The 18032-nt window shown below is 43.1% G+C and overlaps 1 protein-coding gene across 1 annotated transcript in view; it reads left to right on the forward strand.

The window, feature by feature from the left end:
• Nucleotides 1-741: 741 nt before the first annotated feature.
• Nucleotides 742-18032, forward strand: part of LOC308167579 (KAT8 regulatory NSL complex subunit 1-like) — a 31170-nt gene continuing 13879 nt past the window's right edge. The window contains exons 1-2 of the mRNA XM_080541997.1: nucleotides 742-820; nucleotides 6395-7925. Coding sequence (XP_080398123.1) covers nucleotides 6463-7925 — 1463 coding nt within the window. The 5' untranslated portion in view covers nucleotides 742-820; nucleotides 6395-6462. The remainder of the gene's footprint in view (nucleotides 821-6394; nucleotides 7926-18032) is intronic.

The following is an 18032-nucleotide window of genomic DNA, read 5'->3' on the forward strand; positions in this document are numbered from 1 at the left end:
TATCAATCCGTGGACCGTTGGTAAACTGAGCAAGCAGGTAGGCATGAATTTGTCTTCTCTAACTTAAAATCAGATGATTTAAATTTCAGTAACTGACATAAAAAGTCACGTATATAAGTCGATATTTAACGACCTGATTTGATGTGATGTTGATATTTTTCATCTAGAACAGACCTTGATAATAACCAGCATCGGTCAGTATAATGGCTAGCTAGCTAACTTGGCTCCGTTGCTAGCTGGCTGGCTAACGTTGTAGAAAGTATCAACACATTCAATGACATGAAATTCGCTGATGGCTTCAGATCAATCAACTGATCAATGATCAATAGCTTTGATCATCAAGCCTCATCATTCACATATGTCACTAGTTAACACACTACACACAGTGGATGTGTGTAAACTGGCAGAAGTATCGTCTGCTAATGTTGAATGACTTATCTTACACAGCTTTAAACCACTGGATAGTTCAATACTAGTTTAGCAGCCACTGTTTTGAAGAAGAAAAAAAAACATCTACATCTGCAGTAAACTCCTTTATTATGGTCAACACGATCACTTACTAGTGAACATTTTTGTAATTTTTTTCAAGACATGAAAGTAGCTATTAATATAATATTAATATCATATATAATTTTTGTTGAGCAGGATGAACTGAATGCAAAAATAAAAAATGCTCAAGGTAAAACGTGTACATTTGTAATAGAATCCAACTTATTTCCCCCCCCCCCAACTTTTTTCTTACAGGTTTCACCATCATTTGCACTTTGGAACTTTGGAGTATTGAATCCAGTCAACCCCCCAAATGGACACCATGTTCCAGGTATGGACAAAACAACAACAACAAAAAAACATTGCTGGTGGTTAATTGTATGAATGACAGGTTGGAGAGATTCAAGAAATATTCAGTCAAGTATTCAGAAGTTTAATTACGCCTTATTTCAAGCCCTTTAACTCGAGGCGTATTCAAGGGGAATTTACTTAGATTCTGTGAGCTGATATATGCCGAATTAAGTATAAAAACACAAGACGTTGTACGGCAGTAGACAATACAGTGAAGACAATGGTCGCGTCCCAGGTTGTCTACCTTGCAGCCAGTCTATGCAGTAAACCCGATGAAGAAGTGTTTAACGCCTCATCAACTAGCCAGAGAACTGACTCCACATATACCTGTATGAAGTCTGGGTTATGGTATTACTCACTGTATTACAGTGTTTTCTTTAACATTTTATTTGTTTTAACGTTTTTTTTTATGAGTGGGGCAGTCCCACTCATATTTTTCATTTTTATTGACAGTTACAGTGAAGATTTAGACAGGAAGGATGGGTGAGAGAGAGAGAGGAGGGACGACATGCAGGATATGTCCCCGGCCGGAATCGAACCGGGGACCCTGTGGTTACATGGTCAGCGCTTAACCCGCTACGCCTAAGCGCCCTTTGCGTTTGCCCTTATTACAGTGTTTTTTATGAAGGTGTGTCCTTTATATAAATCCTTTTGAGCTCAACAAGGCATCACTTCACCATGATCATTTTAGTCACTCTAATTCCAAGAGTGTAATAATATCATCCTTGTGTCCTATATCCTCACCTCCTCCCCATTGATAATTCTCTAAAATGTATTTTGCGAAGAGTGGGTTTGAGGATTAAATTAAAGATTTGGGTTTAGGCCCATGCTTGACTGACTACTGCAATAGAAAGATCACAGCCCACGGGAATGGTCGTGGGTGGCTCAGTTGGTAGAGCATGATGCTACCGTTGTAATTGTCATTAGGACCTGAAAACTGACAGTAGAGTTGGGGTAGTCAGAGTTGAGCAAGTACACACAGCTCTCTGCCATGCACATGCTAAAAACGTGTTGCATAAAGTACATATAGAAATGTTTTCTAGAATATAAATGATTGTCATGTAGAATACACCATACCCCAAACACCCTGGACCAGTAGTCAATATTGTTGACTCAACCCCTAGTTATTTCAGTCCAGGCTGCTCAGCCACGATGCCAGCCTTCATATTCACAAAGCCACATAGAGCAGGAATTCAGTTTATATTTCAAGAGCTGAAATACTGATTTCATTTTGGAATGTGCGATGCTGAACGTGGCACTAGTAGGAGTGACACGATTCCTCTCTTACACGCTTAGAAAGACACGTTCTGCACAATGCTTCTTTCGAAACTTTCCACTCAAGGTTCTCAACAACAGATTTTACTGGGCATGCCATGCCATGCATTGCCAACTGCGATCTGAAAGCCTGGCTTTTGCGTTTGTGCCCTCATTTGGCAGAAACCCCACTTTGAAGGAGAGCTCCCTCTTGTGGTACCATTGGTACATTGTGCGGCTTTTTACATGGGGTTTCTTGTGTGCCCTTCACCCTAGCGGCGAGCAGGAGAACTGTCTCCCGCCTACCAGCGAGACACACACACACACACACCACTTCTCGCTTATGTTTGTCAGAGACTCAAATCCGAGGGAGAGGAGCTAGCCGCCATTTTCTGAGCGTCTCTCCCTAAAAAAACGCGAAAAAGACTCTCAGAGAATTAGCCTCTCGAATACCTAGTTAAACACGACCGACCGGGGGCTTTCGTGGAGGGATTGTGGCTTACAGAACCCACACACAGCGGAAGTATTTAGTCGCAGAAAGCGATATTTTTGTTACCGCCTTGCCCTATCTATGTTCGTAGTGGTGGCGAGGCGAGCTAGCGCGTTAGCTTGGTAATAAGGTGTAGCTGCTAGTTTAGCTGATTCGCCCATTGCTTGATTCCGGATCCACGGATCTCAACGCGGGGCACTCTCACCCGGGCTCGTTGGTCGAAACTGGTTGCATTTTCCGAAAGGGGAATGGCCGATTAATCTGTTAGAGTCGTGTTTTTCGCTGGTATCAATCGACATTTTCCACGAAAAACTGCGGGGGATTTTTTTTGCTGCCGAAATTCCCTCGGATAGTGCGCCTCGTCACGTGGTAGGTTCCTCCTTTTTCTTTGTTACTAGCCAGAGACTGGTATAAGGTTTAACTCCAACTGTTTAGCTTTCTTTTAGAGAAACTAGTCTTTTAGATAAACACAAAATCGACTGGCTTTAGTGATCCCAATTAAATGACTCGGCGGTAATAGTGTCATCGGTCAACAGAACTAGCCCAGTGTAAAGCTAAAGCGAAGTGGGTTTATTTTTGGGAACAAATTGCCAATGCCAAGAAAGATCATGACCATATCACCATCATAGCCTCCGTGATCACAGCAAATCGTTCAGCCCAGCGAGAGTTTTAATTTCATAATTTCAATTACCACGCGTAAGGATGTGACCCCCCCCTTATAATAAACAACTGCGTGTTTTTTTTGTGGTGTATTCGCCTTATTGGTTCTTATTTTAATGGTTAGTGGATGTATGCGCGTTTAGTTCTCGGTACGTTATTGTTTGCACAGCCAAATTTTTATCTCGCTTTTAAGCTCAACGTAGCGCTAGATTAATAATATAATAAACTAGAGTTGGCCATAACGAATGGACAGACTCGCTAATATGCAAGATAATAGTATTATTAATACTCTAACTTAGCCAATAGAACCTGCAACTTAATTTCAGGGTTAGGGTTCAGGGAACAACACAACAAACCAGTAAAGTAACTTGAGGCAGGTCTGTCTGTGTGTCGTGGAGGTTTTGCGGATGTGTTACGCAGTATTCTATGCCTGGGTTCGCTCGGATATACCAGCTATAACCCCTATTATGGATCGACTTACTTACTTATTTGCAGACTGGTTTACACAGTAACATGTTCGTGTTGGTTAGCTGGTTAGTGACTAGTGTCTATAGCTTAATCGATGTTATAGGCGAGCACGTAATGTTGGTAGTTTCGCTAAGCATTAGCTGACATCGCTTACTTGCATCAGCTGCTGATGAAATGAAATGTACTCTTTCATTTCCACACATTGCATTTCCACACTAGTAACTAGCGTGCCGATTTTTATTTATATTCAGACTCTTTGACTCGATCAGTGATCTTGCACTATGTCATCGTGTAGCCAGTTGTTGTTGAAATGTATTCTGTGCCATGCTGAAGTAATTATGAATGCGACCTCGTGAAATGTGGCAATTCTTGCTTGTTTTCTGTGGGGCTAAGGGCAGATGTAAGAGGCGCCAGGATCTGCTTATGAATTTGGAAGATGAAATCCTACAATCAGTGTCAACAAATCTATGGCCATTGTGGACCAATACGTTTCCATTCCGCCTAATTGAAACAAAGGGAACACATGCAATAAGTTGTCCAATATAAGGTTATTCGTGAGCTTAGATTGGATTGTTGAATGATGTTATACATAGGCTAACGCCTTTAAATGCGAACAAGTTCAGTGGATTTGTCCGAGCTGAATGGGCGGTATTACGTGGATGAATCGCGTTGCATAATCTCTCCCTCGGAAATACCAACATGGCGATGTGCGCCCTGACTCGAAACTGCGGCTGAATACTGAGGCTCCCATTCATCTGGCCTGACAGACGATCCAGCTAGAGGCACACCGGGTTTTAGCATTAAGGCTTTGGTTTATTGTTCGTTAGATGTATACCTTGTTAATTTGCACTAGATTGTGTATATCATTAACTCAGAAATAGGCTATACCACCCACCTCGTTTGAGACATGTCATAAAAATGCCCATTGCACCATTACAAATGTAAGTAGTGACGTGATGTGAACACGTTTAACCATGTTAGATCTTATTAGATTCTCGAAAATGTGCATGCTTCCTTTTGTTCATCTGAACATCATACATACAGGAAGTCGGATTGGCATGTGCTTTGGGCTATCACTGGGGCTAAATCCACCTGCTTACGTGCCCATATGAAACCCTGCTGCACACTGACTGACTTAGCAGGGCACATCTAGGGCAAGGCAGTAGGGTTTGACTAATTTGCATTGACTTTGCCTCCTTTTATCTGACTATCCTTGAATTGAATAGGCAGGCACAGATCATTCTTTGAAGAGGAGCGTTTGTAGTAGATGATGAAGGCCAACTTGTTCTCACAAGCATGGGTGTAATAGATGTTACTGGTCTACTGAGATTAGCTATGCTGACTTGTTGTTGTCCAAGTCTGGCTTCATCACCCAAACCCCAAGGTCGGGGCATGGCACCCCACTCCTGCATTTTATCCCTGAAGTCATTGAAGATTCACAGGGAAGAAATATCCTATTATGGGAAGATTATTATTGAATCAGTCTGCAGGATTTTCGGCTTTTTGTTGACCAGCTATAGTTGTTCCTGTAGCCTATGTTGTTTCTTGTTGTAATATTGTAATATTAGGTGGACTCAAACCCTGTTTTTTCAAGAACTCTTATAATTGTGTAAGTTGCATTTCATTGCAAAAGCTAGCTGACTTTGTAATTGATAGTCTCTCCACTATATGTTGATCAATCATGTTTCTTTTCCTTAAATAGATGCAATGTTTACCAGAAGCTAGAGAAGTATCTTTAAATCATTTTATAACTAGAATGTAGACTTCCTGAAGAAACTTTGCGTGATTGCTTTAGCAGCCTACAACGATACTGAAACTAAAGAAATACCAGTGTTTCTACAATCTTGCGAGTCTTGAATCATTTAGAATTATGCTAAGCAACTATATTTATGTGAAAGAATTACGAATTATGCTAAGCAATTATATTTACGTGAAGATTATGATGGCGACGACCAAACCTGTAATCCAAGTGTACCTTAAACCCAGTGGTGGCACAGAGGGAAGGGTGTAGTGAGTAGTCGGAGTGTGCACATTAGACCCAGCCAAACAGGTATGTAACATGAGCTCATGCAGGGCTGGTGCAGGCTCTGTAGAGTCTGACGTCAAGGAGTGTGACTATTTTTTCAAGCCACCATCTCAAAATGTCCCTTTTATGTCTAAATGTTGGGGTGCTTTGCACCGAAATGCATTTTTTTCCACGTCAATTGATGTACGTTGTCACTTGTCACTATTAAGCCAGGGATACTGGAGTTTGTTTTTGCCTCCTATTTGCAGTGTGTCTCATCAAAAAGCCTTCATAGGAAATAGGCATACACAGTGCATTTGTGCCTTCTTTCCAAAGTTACATGAAGTTGATTTTCCCCTCAAGTCTCAGCAACGGCACGGTGTAGTAATCTACATTTATATAATTTCAGTTTCAGACAGATTTAGTAGCCTATTACAGAACATCTCAAATATCCCTTATCAGACAACATTGTCTAGATGATTGTATTTTCAGGAACGTGACCTTTATCTTTTTCTAGCATAATATGGTTTATGTCTTGGTCAGGCCTGTCAGTCACCACAACTACTATTGGTTCTCCTCTCTGCCTCGTACCTTCCTGTGTGGTTGTTTTTGCCCTATGGCATACTAGTGTCTGACCTTGTTTCCTGTGTCTCCCTCCTTCTATCTCTTCCACTCAGGCTGTCCTCTGGCGGGGCAGTAAGCGGGTGGTGTGGAGCAGGCGGCGGTGCCCGTTTCTCTGCACTGCATGGCTGCGATGGCGCCCGCTCTCACAGACGCCCCAGCCGAAGCTCACCACATCCGCTTCAAACTGGCCGCCCCGTCCTCTAGTCTCTCCCCGGGCAGTGCAGAGAACAACGGGAACGCCAGCAACATCCTCATCCACAGCAGCAGCACCGCCAAGCGCAAGGTCTCGTCCACCACCGAAGAGTGCTCTCTCGACTTCTGCGGCGACAGCAAGAACCAGGAGCAGCAGTCCCAGAAGCAGCAGCTCCACCAGCCCGACTCTGAGACCCCGGCCTCGGCCCTGGGCAAGTTCCAGCCACTGGTGGCTTCCTACCTGTGCTCCGATGTGACGCCCGTCCCCTCAACCAAGGAGTCCATTAAACTACAAGGCGTCCTTATCAAACAGTCGGTTCTGAAAAGCCACAGCATCCTGCCTAGCTCCCTCTTCAACGGCGGAGGAGACTTCCTGCTGAGCAAGCGGCAGACCTTGGAGCTATCCGGAAGCCAGCTCAAGAGCCTCATGAGCGGCGGCACCACCAACAACAACAACGGCGGAGGAGGCCAGGCCATGGCGCCTGTCAACGGACTCGCCAAGAAGCTGGCCATGTCCGGCACTGGCTGTGTGGTGGCGGTGAACGGCGGCAAGCCCTCCGCTAACGCAGACTCTAAGCCCCAGACTCCGCCCGTCGATTCAAAGACATTTATGGGCACCTTGTCTGGGCATGTCCTGCTGAAGGGAACCCTCATGCAAAAGCATTCCCCGGGGGTTCCCCAAAGCGACGGAGGAAACAACCTCCAATCGCAATCGTCGGTCCACTCTGCCGCACCTTCGCCCTCGGCCTACGACAACAACAACAGTCAGCCCGATGGGCAGCCGAACTCGGAGCACCTGACGGAGCGGTCAGACGTGCCCTCGAATAAGCTGCAGCCGTCCGTAACCGACGGGGAGAGAGCGGGAAGCAGCCAGCAGGGGTCCCCAGCCTGCTCTCCGGCGCCCCAGTCTCATCCCTCCTCCTCCTCCTCCTCTCTCAGTAGCCTGGACGCCCAGGTGAGGGAGCGCACCCTGCTCAACAGCTGCCGCCAGGGCGAGATCGAGGGACGGCTGCGGCGGCTGCGCAAGAGGCTGCAGGTGGTGCAGGCCAAGCAGGTGGAGCGGCACGTCCAGCAACAGCTGGGCGGCTTCCTGGACTCCGCTCTCAGCAGGCTGCCCACCGCCTCCCGCCACAAGGCCGAAATGTTGACCCCCACGGCCACGTGGAGGACAGGGCGGCACTCCTCCGGCACGGGGGACAGTTTAGGCAGGTACCTGAAGAGCGGCTCGATGCCCATGGAGCTGGAGCGGCTGTACCTGAGCGGCACGGCCAACTTGCACTCGGCGGAGAGCGCTTTTGACTCGGACGTGACGGAGAGCAGCTCCGGGGGGGACTCTGACCTGGAGGAGGAGGAACTGACCAGGGTTGACATTGAACAGCGACATGTCAAAATGTAAGTACCACCAGAAAGATGGCACGGCCCAAGGGGACCAAAATAATCAAATAAAAGGATACAAAATTGTATATGAACGACTGACTGTGTTGTAAGCAAAAGAATGACTACATATGAGTGTTGCACAACCTCCAAGACGGCTGAAAGGACTACAAAATGCAATTTCGGAGAATCCACCTTGCAAGTCCACCAGTGCATTTAGGTGGGACACCTCTGTGCCCTTTTCTGTCAAGTTACCATGTCATATTACTATAATTTTAGCAGCAACAGAGGTTAAAAGAGCTCTGCGTCAACCATAACATGTAATCTTGATCTGTTTGTTGCCTGGCTGGGAGGAGGAACATACTGTAGGACTAGTGTAGATCAGAGGTAAGATTGTGCTTCATCTAATATCGCCCAGGAGAACGATCCTAATCTTCCAGGTATGAATGATCCCCCAGCTGTCATATAAAAGCCGGTGCTTCTCTAGTTTCGTTCTCTCTACAATTTGCTATTAAGGCACAAGCAGGTGGTAATCTGAATTAGTCCGTTCTCTCTGTAGACGGTCAAACTCCAGGGAGGGGCAGATATGCCAGTAGCTCAGGAAGCATGTGTAGTAGTGTGGGTTGTATCCTGTGGAAGACAATACACTCCACGAATCTATTCAAACCCCTTCATAGTGGGTCTACTGCAAGGTTCAAGGCTGAAGCCGAGTGTTCTCTGCAGAGAGATTGTCCAGAGTAGCTGACTTTTCGGGTTAGATTTAAATGAGAAGGAAACTTAGGGGTTTTTCATGGAAACTGTATTTTCTGTAGTTTTGTGTGTGTGTGTGTGTGTGTGTGTGTGTGTGTTGGGGGGGGGGGGGCTTCTAAATGTATTCTATGGGAAGTTCAAGTGAGGGTGTCTCATTTTGCAGAATATATTTGAAAGTGAAAATAGACTGCTGGGTGGGTCAGCAGCATTAATGGACTTACTGACCTGTGTTGTGTTTGGTAGATTATTAACAAAGCGGCTAAGAACAGTGATTTTACAGCCTTTCCTGCTGCCTTTGGACCTTTGACCTAAATATCTTTGTATCCACACAGAGCTTCAGAGTAGCCTGTGTTACTAGCACAGCCTAAAGCATCAAAATAACATGAATAATTCTTCTGGTTAGGAAAGAGTGCAGACATTGCAGAGCAACGTAAGTGGCCCTATTGTGAACTGTTAGGTCTTTTATAGCAAATTAAAAACATTTCGTCCCATTTTTTTTTTGCTAGGTTGGCAATTTGGTGAGAGCTGTGGAATGAGCAGTCAGACTGTTTCTATGGTCTAGGAGTTTTGTAGCGTGAGGTAAAAGTTGTCTACCTGATAAGAGTTATCGAACACTAGGCTTTTTTATTAGGAATGCTAATGTCACGATAACATTATTTTCATTGTGCATCTTTATCACATCTTATCTGACCTATACTATAGACAATTTCCTCACTTCCTCTTGCTAGTCAGTTGGTCAATGCTATTTTGCTATGCTAATGTTGCAGCCCTGTTTTACTAGTCAAACTTTTTAATATGCTCAATTTAACATTTGCAATATGTCTACATTTAACATGATAGTGTTGCACCATGGGGCCATGGCCTCCTTTCTTACGAAAGTAGGGATGCTGGTTTATATTTCTGGGGCAAACATCACAAACCACACACATTACACAATGGTTCACATTGTACCAAATCAGTTGTCAAATTGCTATTCTGTTAGCCTTCTGTTAGCCTACAGTTGATTCTACAATTCTATCCATTTAAAGTAGGACTGAAATCAAAATCGCTAAATCCTTTGTTCTAGGCATAATAATACTTGTTTGCAAAATTGTAGGTTTCATATTTAGGTTGACTACTGAATATTGTTTTGATGCCTTGGACGTGAGTCACCAAGTGTTATATCTTGTTTTTTTCTCGGGTAGTTCCTGACGTCACAAATTACAGTTGCACACGCCACCCCCTAACCATGATAAGGCACTGGTTAAGTAAAGCCTGCTGTGTCATGGCAAGATAAAGATATGTGACTAGCAACAATCTAGACACTTCACCAGCATAGCTAAACTAGCTAGCTTAGCTAAACTAACATACATCTCCCTTCTACTATACATATCAGATATTCTCTTGAATATATCACATCTGAATATAAACACTGGTTTTACCAGTTACAGTGTCTGGCGTGGTTTTTTTATGAGCCGTGTCAATGACCAGTAAAAAGCTCTTGTTGACTATTGACTATTCATTATTTTATTTCACGAGTAGAGCAACTTGGTTGATTGTGGAGATGCCCAGTCTCCCCTGAGGCCTCAAAGCTGAGGAAATGCATCCCCGTTTTGATTATTTCCGTTAGATGTAGCTACTCTCTCTGATGTTTATGAGTAGCGTCACGGCCCCTCTCTATAGAATTAGGTTGTGGAGGCTGTTGCTTGCTGCCCATTGCTCAGCATTACACTGCAGTCTAGTCGTCAAGTCTTTTTTTTCTCTCTCTCTCTCTCTTTCTTTTTTTTTTTCTTCCCTTTCCTCCTGTCTGTGTACAGGTTCCCATCCTGTTCGACACATCTGGATTTGTTTAGCTCTGCCGAGTTTCTCCTCAACATGAATCCACAGGCGTTACATAACCCCTCTTTTTATGTAATGACTGCAGCTCTCCAGCAGAATTTGACCCTCTTTATACCCCACGCCCTCTGCCTACTGCCTCACTCTGATCCAACTCCCATGCACCAGGTCCTGTCCACACTAGGGGATGTTTGGGAAAAAAAGAAAAGCTCCAACGATTCTTAACCGTTAGCGGGGACAATTTCAACCAGAAGGAATTCTAAATGTGTTGCCTGAAGGACTGTGTTTGTTGGGCCTTGAGTTGCTGCTGGCTGCCAGTAATCAGCTTTTTGGGATGCTTAGTTTAGCTGTTTAGTTTAGGGGGACTCTGTTCAGAGCGTTGAGATGTGTACCGCACAGGTAACCTTATGCTGCTTTTTCCCCCAACCGTCCGTTGCATGCAAAACTGTCTATTTAATACTTTTACTAAAGCAAACACCATGTTTTCCTTGTTTACCCAAGCAGTGAGTCATCCAATATGTTAGTTTCACTGATAGAGGATTGCTTGGATTGGCTTTAAGTGTCCATAACTCTTTCATGTAAAAATACATACGTAACATACTGTACAACACACAAAACAGGTTATTTCAACTGGATCTTACTGAGGATGGTTGGCAGAGGGAATTCAGGCCAGTGATGATTGTGACGATTTAGTTTTTACACGGTGGCAAGCGTGGGATTGCTGTGGTCCTTTTCATTTTATCCCACTTTGCTCACGTTGTCTCTATGCCTTTCCTCCTCAACTTCCTGTTTGTATACATTTAGCCTAGCTGATGGCGTAGATTGAAATGGAGGGTGGCCGCTTGTCCAGGGAATCACTGTAGCTTTATTGGTGCTCAGTGTGAGGGTAACAGGGTAACAGTAGTAGAAATCTGCAGCTAGCCTGCGTCCACGTCCTTCCCCATACCAGGGATGCTTTGCATGGTGAAGCAGGATCTCACGGTCCTGAATGTCTGTCTACTGTCGGCTGGCTGTCCTTTAAGCCTTGAGCCTTTTGGTGGCCGTGAACCTGTAAATGTTAGTGTATGTATGTTCAGCAGTGAAGGGGCATCTCTCTGGGTAGTATTATTGTATGGGGGTAGTAGTATTATTGTATGGGGGTGTTAGTAGTATTGTATGGGGGTAGTAGTAGTAGTATTGTATGGGGGTAGTAGTATTATTGTATGGGGGTAGTAGTGGTATTATTGTGTGGGGGTAGTAGTATTATTGTATGGGGGTAGTACCGGTAGTAGTATTATTGTATGGGGGTAGTAGTATTATTGTATGGGGGTAGTAGTATTATTGTATGGGGGTAGTACCGGTAGTAGTAGTATTCTATGGGGGTAGTAGTATTATTGTATGGGGGTAGTAGTATTATTGTATGGGGGTAGTAGTTTTATTGTATGGGGGTAGTAGTATTATTGTATGGGGGTAGTAGTATTATTGTATGGGGGTAGTAGTAGTATTGTATGGGGGTAGTAGTATTATTGTATGGGGGTAGTAGTATTATTGTATGGGGGTAGTAGTATTGTATGGGGGTAGTAGTATTATTGTATGGGGGTAGTAGTAGTATTGTATGGGGGTAGTAGTATTATTGTATGGGGGTAGTAGTAGTAGTATTATTGTATGGGGGTAGTACCGGTAGTAGTAGTAGTATTGTATGGGAGTAGTAGTAGTATAGTATAGGGGTAGTAGTTAGGGATGCACGATATTATCGGCACCGATATTTATCGGCCCGATAATGGGAAATTAATGTTATTAAATATTTATCGGTTTTATTAAAGTTTAGCCGATATAGAGCCGATAATATGAAGCCGGAAATATTTCTGGTTCCGCTTGACGCGTTCATGCTGCTGCGCCTGCGTACATTCACGCAGTGTAGAGACGAGAGCGAAACATGGCTTCCCTGGTGTGGACATTCTTCAAAGTTTCTGAGGCAGTGCGTTTGCAATTTGCAATACATGTTCGACAAAAGTTCGGAGAGGAGGGCAAAGGTCTACGAGTTACAACACAACAAATCTCATAAGTCACCTTAAGATTCACCATTGCAAGCACGCTGTATGGAAGGAATATGATTTTGGCATTGAATACAGCGATGAGGGAACGAAAACAGTTAACAGAAACGCGTGTCGCAGAAATGCTTCACGCGTGTCGTATATGCACATAATATGCGCACAATGCATATATGGGCTACACCACTCGCATACGAGAGCCCAGCCCTTTTCAGTTGCTTTATTAAGCATACTAGTGTAGCCTACTATGTGCCTTGTGTCATTCTGTTTATCTGCAGACTAAGCAGCCATTTGGCACTAGTTTCTGTAAAAATTCTATACAACTTTTGGTTCTTTAAAAGTCTTTATTTTTGTATTGACTGATGCACTTTATTTATTTATTTTTTGATATTTTATTTATGCATTTTCAATTTACAGGGATGGACAAGATGCACTTTATTTTTGACACTTTTTTGATCTAATTACTCTTAGGTGAGCCTTTTTTGTTTTTCATAAAAGGAGGCCAGATCTTGGCTAAAAAAAAGCATTGTGCACTGTCTATAACAGATTCTGTTTGTTAGAGGAAATAATAAATGAACATTTGAAGAGTCAGAAGTGTTCTCTTTGTTGTGTTAACAATAGTGATGTACCGTATTTTCCGGACTATAAGTCGCATCAGTCAAAAAATTTGCCATTAAGAGGAAAAAACATATATAAGTCGCACTGGACTATAAGTCGCATTTATTTAGAAATATATTTCACAAAATCCAAGACCAAGAACAGACATTTAATCTGGAAAGGCAAGTTTATTCAACTACACAATAGAACACAGAACAACAGGCTGAATAGAAGTCCGGTATGTTAACACATTAACAGTTATTCAGCAACACAATAGCATAAAGAACATACCTGGGAGGCTGAATAGGCTAAATGAACATAACAAGCCAGCGAGTCCAACATGCAAGTTACCAGTAAGCAAGTTCACCAAGCTACCGTTTGCTTAGCTTCAACAAGCTAATGTTTTAGATAACTTCTTCAGGGGAATAGGAGCAGCATATAGTTGTCACAAGCCCAGAGCGCCCTCTGTCGGCTGTAGACGGTAATGTTTACTCCTTGGTTCATGTCAGTCAGTATGAAATTATATATATATATATATATATTGATATATAAGTCGCACCTGACTAAGCCGCAGGACCAGCCAAACTATGAAAAAAAGCGCGACTTATAGTCCGGAAAATACGGTAAGTTAGATTTGGTGAGATCACTATGGAATTTTAAATCATCAATCTTTGCTCACTACATAGCCTTTCTTACCTTCAGGTGTGCATGAACTACAGGTTATCAACTGTGAAATTATATCTGTTCTCATTAGGGATGCTCCGATCTGGATTTTTGGGGCCGATACCGATCACCGATTTTTTTCCTCAAGATCTACCGATACCGATCTTTTAAAAAATACATAACTGTATGCCTACTGACTGGATAATAGCCTACATATATTTTGCTTTTTAGACAAAAGTATTGATCCATTAGGCACCAAGCAAACGCAGACCCAAGTCAGTCGATATGGCTGTATAAAAGACATCATAAACGTGGCCTTCATGGTTTACATACGCAGGGGTGCAAACTGGCGATGGTCCAAAAAGGTGACACTTTTTTTTTGTCCGTCGATGGTTAGCTCTATCATTAACAGTCTAACAATGATGCGCGTGTAAGTAGCGATGGCCCTGACCGTAACACCCGCATAATTAATGTAAGCAGGTTTCTACAAGTTACATTTAAGACCTTTATAAGAACACTTTTAATAGATTTGAAGACCTATTGAGCAAGTATTGGTATTAGACTCACATTCTCATTAGCAATGCTGGGTGATCTGTTCTGTTGCATATAGAACAATGATAATGTAAGTTAGCCTACTTTATCAATTCTTGATTCATTTCCATTGCTTCTCAACACAATACTAGATATAATAGCATAAATAACAGAATAAACTCACACACTTACTTACACTGCATAGCCTACATACTGAGATATGGCACACACACACACACACACACACACCTCTCACAGGAGGGCCACACACACACACACGTACAGCTACACACACACGCACGCTATATTTACTAAAACACACACACACCGTTGCTACCACTGCAAGTTTGAAGAAATTATAACTTCACATGCCTACAGTCGAATCGCCTCCTACGGCGATTATCGTATCGTGGCCTCTTGTCTTATCGTTTCACGTGGCAAAATATCTGGGTTTTGGGCGCAGCTTAACTGACGGTATTTAGTGATTGTTAAACTGTTGTTTATTTTTCGTGTTATGAAAAAAAACGAGTCGGCGAGTAGCGTAGTTCTAGGCTGAGTTCGTAAATTCGCTCTGAGAGCGCCGGAGGGCACACTGGGCTCAACGTCATAAAGGGACCAAGTAATTTGATTGGACAAGAGGCATTCCATGACTGCTGGTCAGATTTCCAGAGCGAATTTACGAACGCAGCCTAGAACTACGCTACTCGCCGACTCGTTTTTTTTTCATAACACGAAAAATAAACAATAGTTTAACGATCACTAAATACTTTATGGATTGGATTCACCATTCTCGTTTGCCATAGACTACTATTTGGTAAGGCTTTTGTAAATACTTTTGTTTTGGGACGTGTTTGTGTTTGGGGCGGTATGATCATCTAATTGTGTAGTTATGTGTTTCTAGCATGTCGATGTTCTATCAGGTAAATTCGCTAGAACTAACCTCATGACATTTCACAATCACAAACATATATGTACAGAAACTCACTAAAGTATAAAATACCGCTTCTCTTGAAATCACTCTCCAGCTCCTATGACGCTTAGAGGTCAATGCATTTGTTTTTTTGGCGAACTACCGTAATAACCCTAAATGGTTAGAGAGTACAACTTCTCTGCTTTCAGAAACTGTTGTTTTTTTCCCGATTGCACATATAGTTCAAGAATTACGATAGTTTGAACGAACCCTGTAAAATCCTGTTGAGAAGTTATCGCAACATAGAAATAACGTTTTCCCACAATAAAATAACTTAAAAGATCGGCTTTTGCGATCGGCCATTTTTGCCGATCACCGATCGAGTCATTTGGAGTGAAATCGGCCGATTTAAATCGGTGGCCGATAAATCGGAGCATCCCTAGTTCTCATATCGGTTATCATATCGGTTATCGGCCACGAGAAGCGGCTAAACATTGGTATCGGTATCGGTTGGAAAAAAATGCATATCGTGCATCCCTAGTAGTAGTAGTATTGTGTGGGGGTAGTAGTGGTATTATTGTATGGGAGTTGTAGTATAGTATGGGGGTAGTAGTGGTATTATTGTATGGGGGTAGTAGTATTATTGTATGGGGCTAGTAATAGTATTGTATGTGGGTAGTAGTAGTAGTAGTAGTAGTAGTAGTAGTAGTATTGTATGGGGGTAGTACTAGTAGTATTTTATGGGGGTAGTAGTAGTATTATTGTATGGGTGTGGTAGTATTAGTGCAGGGGTCACCAAACTACGGCCCGCGGGCCGAACACGGCCCACCCCCGCACTTGGACCGGCCCTTTGAACAACGTCGCCCCCACACACTCTCAACAATGCCAGAAACATATTTTGAAAATTAAACTTTAAATATATGTTTTAATCATATCATATCTGTATTTGATATTAAAGGTTGGCTTTCAAATTAAAATTTCCCTTAGTTATAAACTATTTTAATTAATAACATTATTAGTTAGTTTCACCCGCCCACAGAATGCGGTACAACATTCAACGTAACGTTCCATAGTGAACGAGCACGGATCTGTAGCAGGTGCATGCGAGCTAGAACGAACATTCAGAGAGATGAAAAATGGCCAAACGTTTGGTAAAGAGAAAAGTTGATTCAGAATGCAGGGTTTTTAACCAACAGTGCACAAGCGATTATTATTGTTAAATGCAAAGAAGTTTGTCAATAAATGTACGAATGTGATCGCGGAGGAGGTGTGTCCCGCGGTGAGTCTGTCCGCAAGTAGGCACCAGATGAATTGAAGCAATGGGGGATTAGATAATGTAGATGCCCAGCTGCAGGAGAAAACAAAATAATTTTACCGATATGTTCATGATCTGTGTCAAGCAGGGTTTTTCCTGCATTGAGAATTATGAGGCGGCCGCCTCCGTCATATTTCTAGCCGCCTCTAGCTCTCAACAAAACTCTGACGGTCGTATTTTCTACAAGCGCTGCACTCGGTGGATTTCTGTAATTTCTAACTGCAATTGCGGCATTGCGCCGACGTAATGGCGGGGGCGCTGTTTCGCAAATAAGTTAGCTTTCATGTTGATTTATAGTTGATGTTGACTGCTCAAGGAGAATACATATTTGAAAGTACAGAATGCCTGAGAGCCTTATATTGCATTATATTACATTACATTTTGAATGGTCATCTGGTGCCTGAATATTGTGTTTTCCTTTACATAAATAATGACATTTCCACCATAAATTGATGCAGAAAGGGCACAAATTGGTGCATCTAAATTCACCAGAATGCAAGAAATTAAGTGTTTGATGCTCGTTTAAGGACCCCCAGACAGCCCTGCTTCATGGGTCCCCCCGTGTATGATGAGGGTCCTCCCTCATGTATCAGACTGTAAAACTGATTATATTTCATTGACATATCACTATAGGTATACATTCCATCCAAATTCAACTGTTTAGACTTTGTTTGCATCCACCAGTGCTCTCCTGCGCGCAATTGCTTTGCGCAACCGCCTCCATTTCACACCGTTCCACTCCGTTCCATATTATTTTATGTTAGAGACCGACCCAGGCCGAACCATTCATCACAGAAAGGAAAAATGATGTGGCCCTCACAGAAAAAAGTTTGGGGACCCCTGTATTAGTGTATGGGGGTAGTAGTAGTATTATTGTATGGGGTAGTAGTAGTAGTATTGTATGTCGGTGGTAGTAGTAGTATTGTATGGGGGTAGTACTAGTAGTATTTTATGGGGGTAGTAGTAGTATTGTATGGGGGTGGTAGTATTAGTATTATAGTATGGGGTAGTAGTAGTATTATTATTGTATGGGGGTAGTAGTATTATTATAGTATGGGGGTAGTAGTAGTAGTATTATAGTATGGGGGTAGTAGTATTATTATAGTATAGGGGTAGTAGTATTATTATTGTATGGGGGTAGTAGTATTATAGTATGGGGTGCTGGTCACGTATAACATAGGCTGTATGTGCTGTGTCCAGGGCAGCGCCGTGGTGGGAATGTGCTGACAAACACAAACGTGTGGTTAGTGAGTGTCGGTGCTTTGTGCTGGAGGGGGGGGCGGGGGACGGTGCGGAGAGGAGACGGAGCTCCTCCTGTATCTATAGGGAGGGTTGTCTGAGCTGTGCTATCGACCCCTCCTCCTTATGCTGACGACTGAGGCCATCGCCCGCCCCCCTTTCCCTAACAGCGTTAGTGTTATGTGCAAGGGCTTGGCTTTTAGTCGTCTCCCCCCTCCCAGACACTTCCACCCAAACCCCAGGAAGGTCTGGTCCTCAGGTCTCAGACGCGGCCT

This window comes from Nansenia antarctica (genome assembly GCF_963989245.1).
Source record: "Nansenia antarctica genome assembly, chromosome: 11".
Taxonomy (NCBI): Eukaryota; Metazoa; Chordata; class Actinopteri; order Argentiniformes; family Microstomatidae; genus Nansenia; species Nansenia antarctica.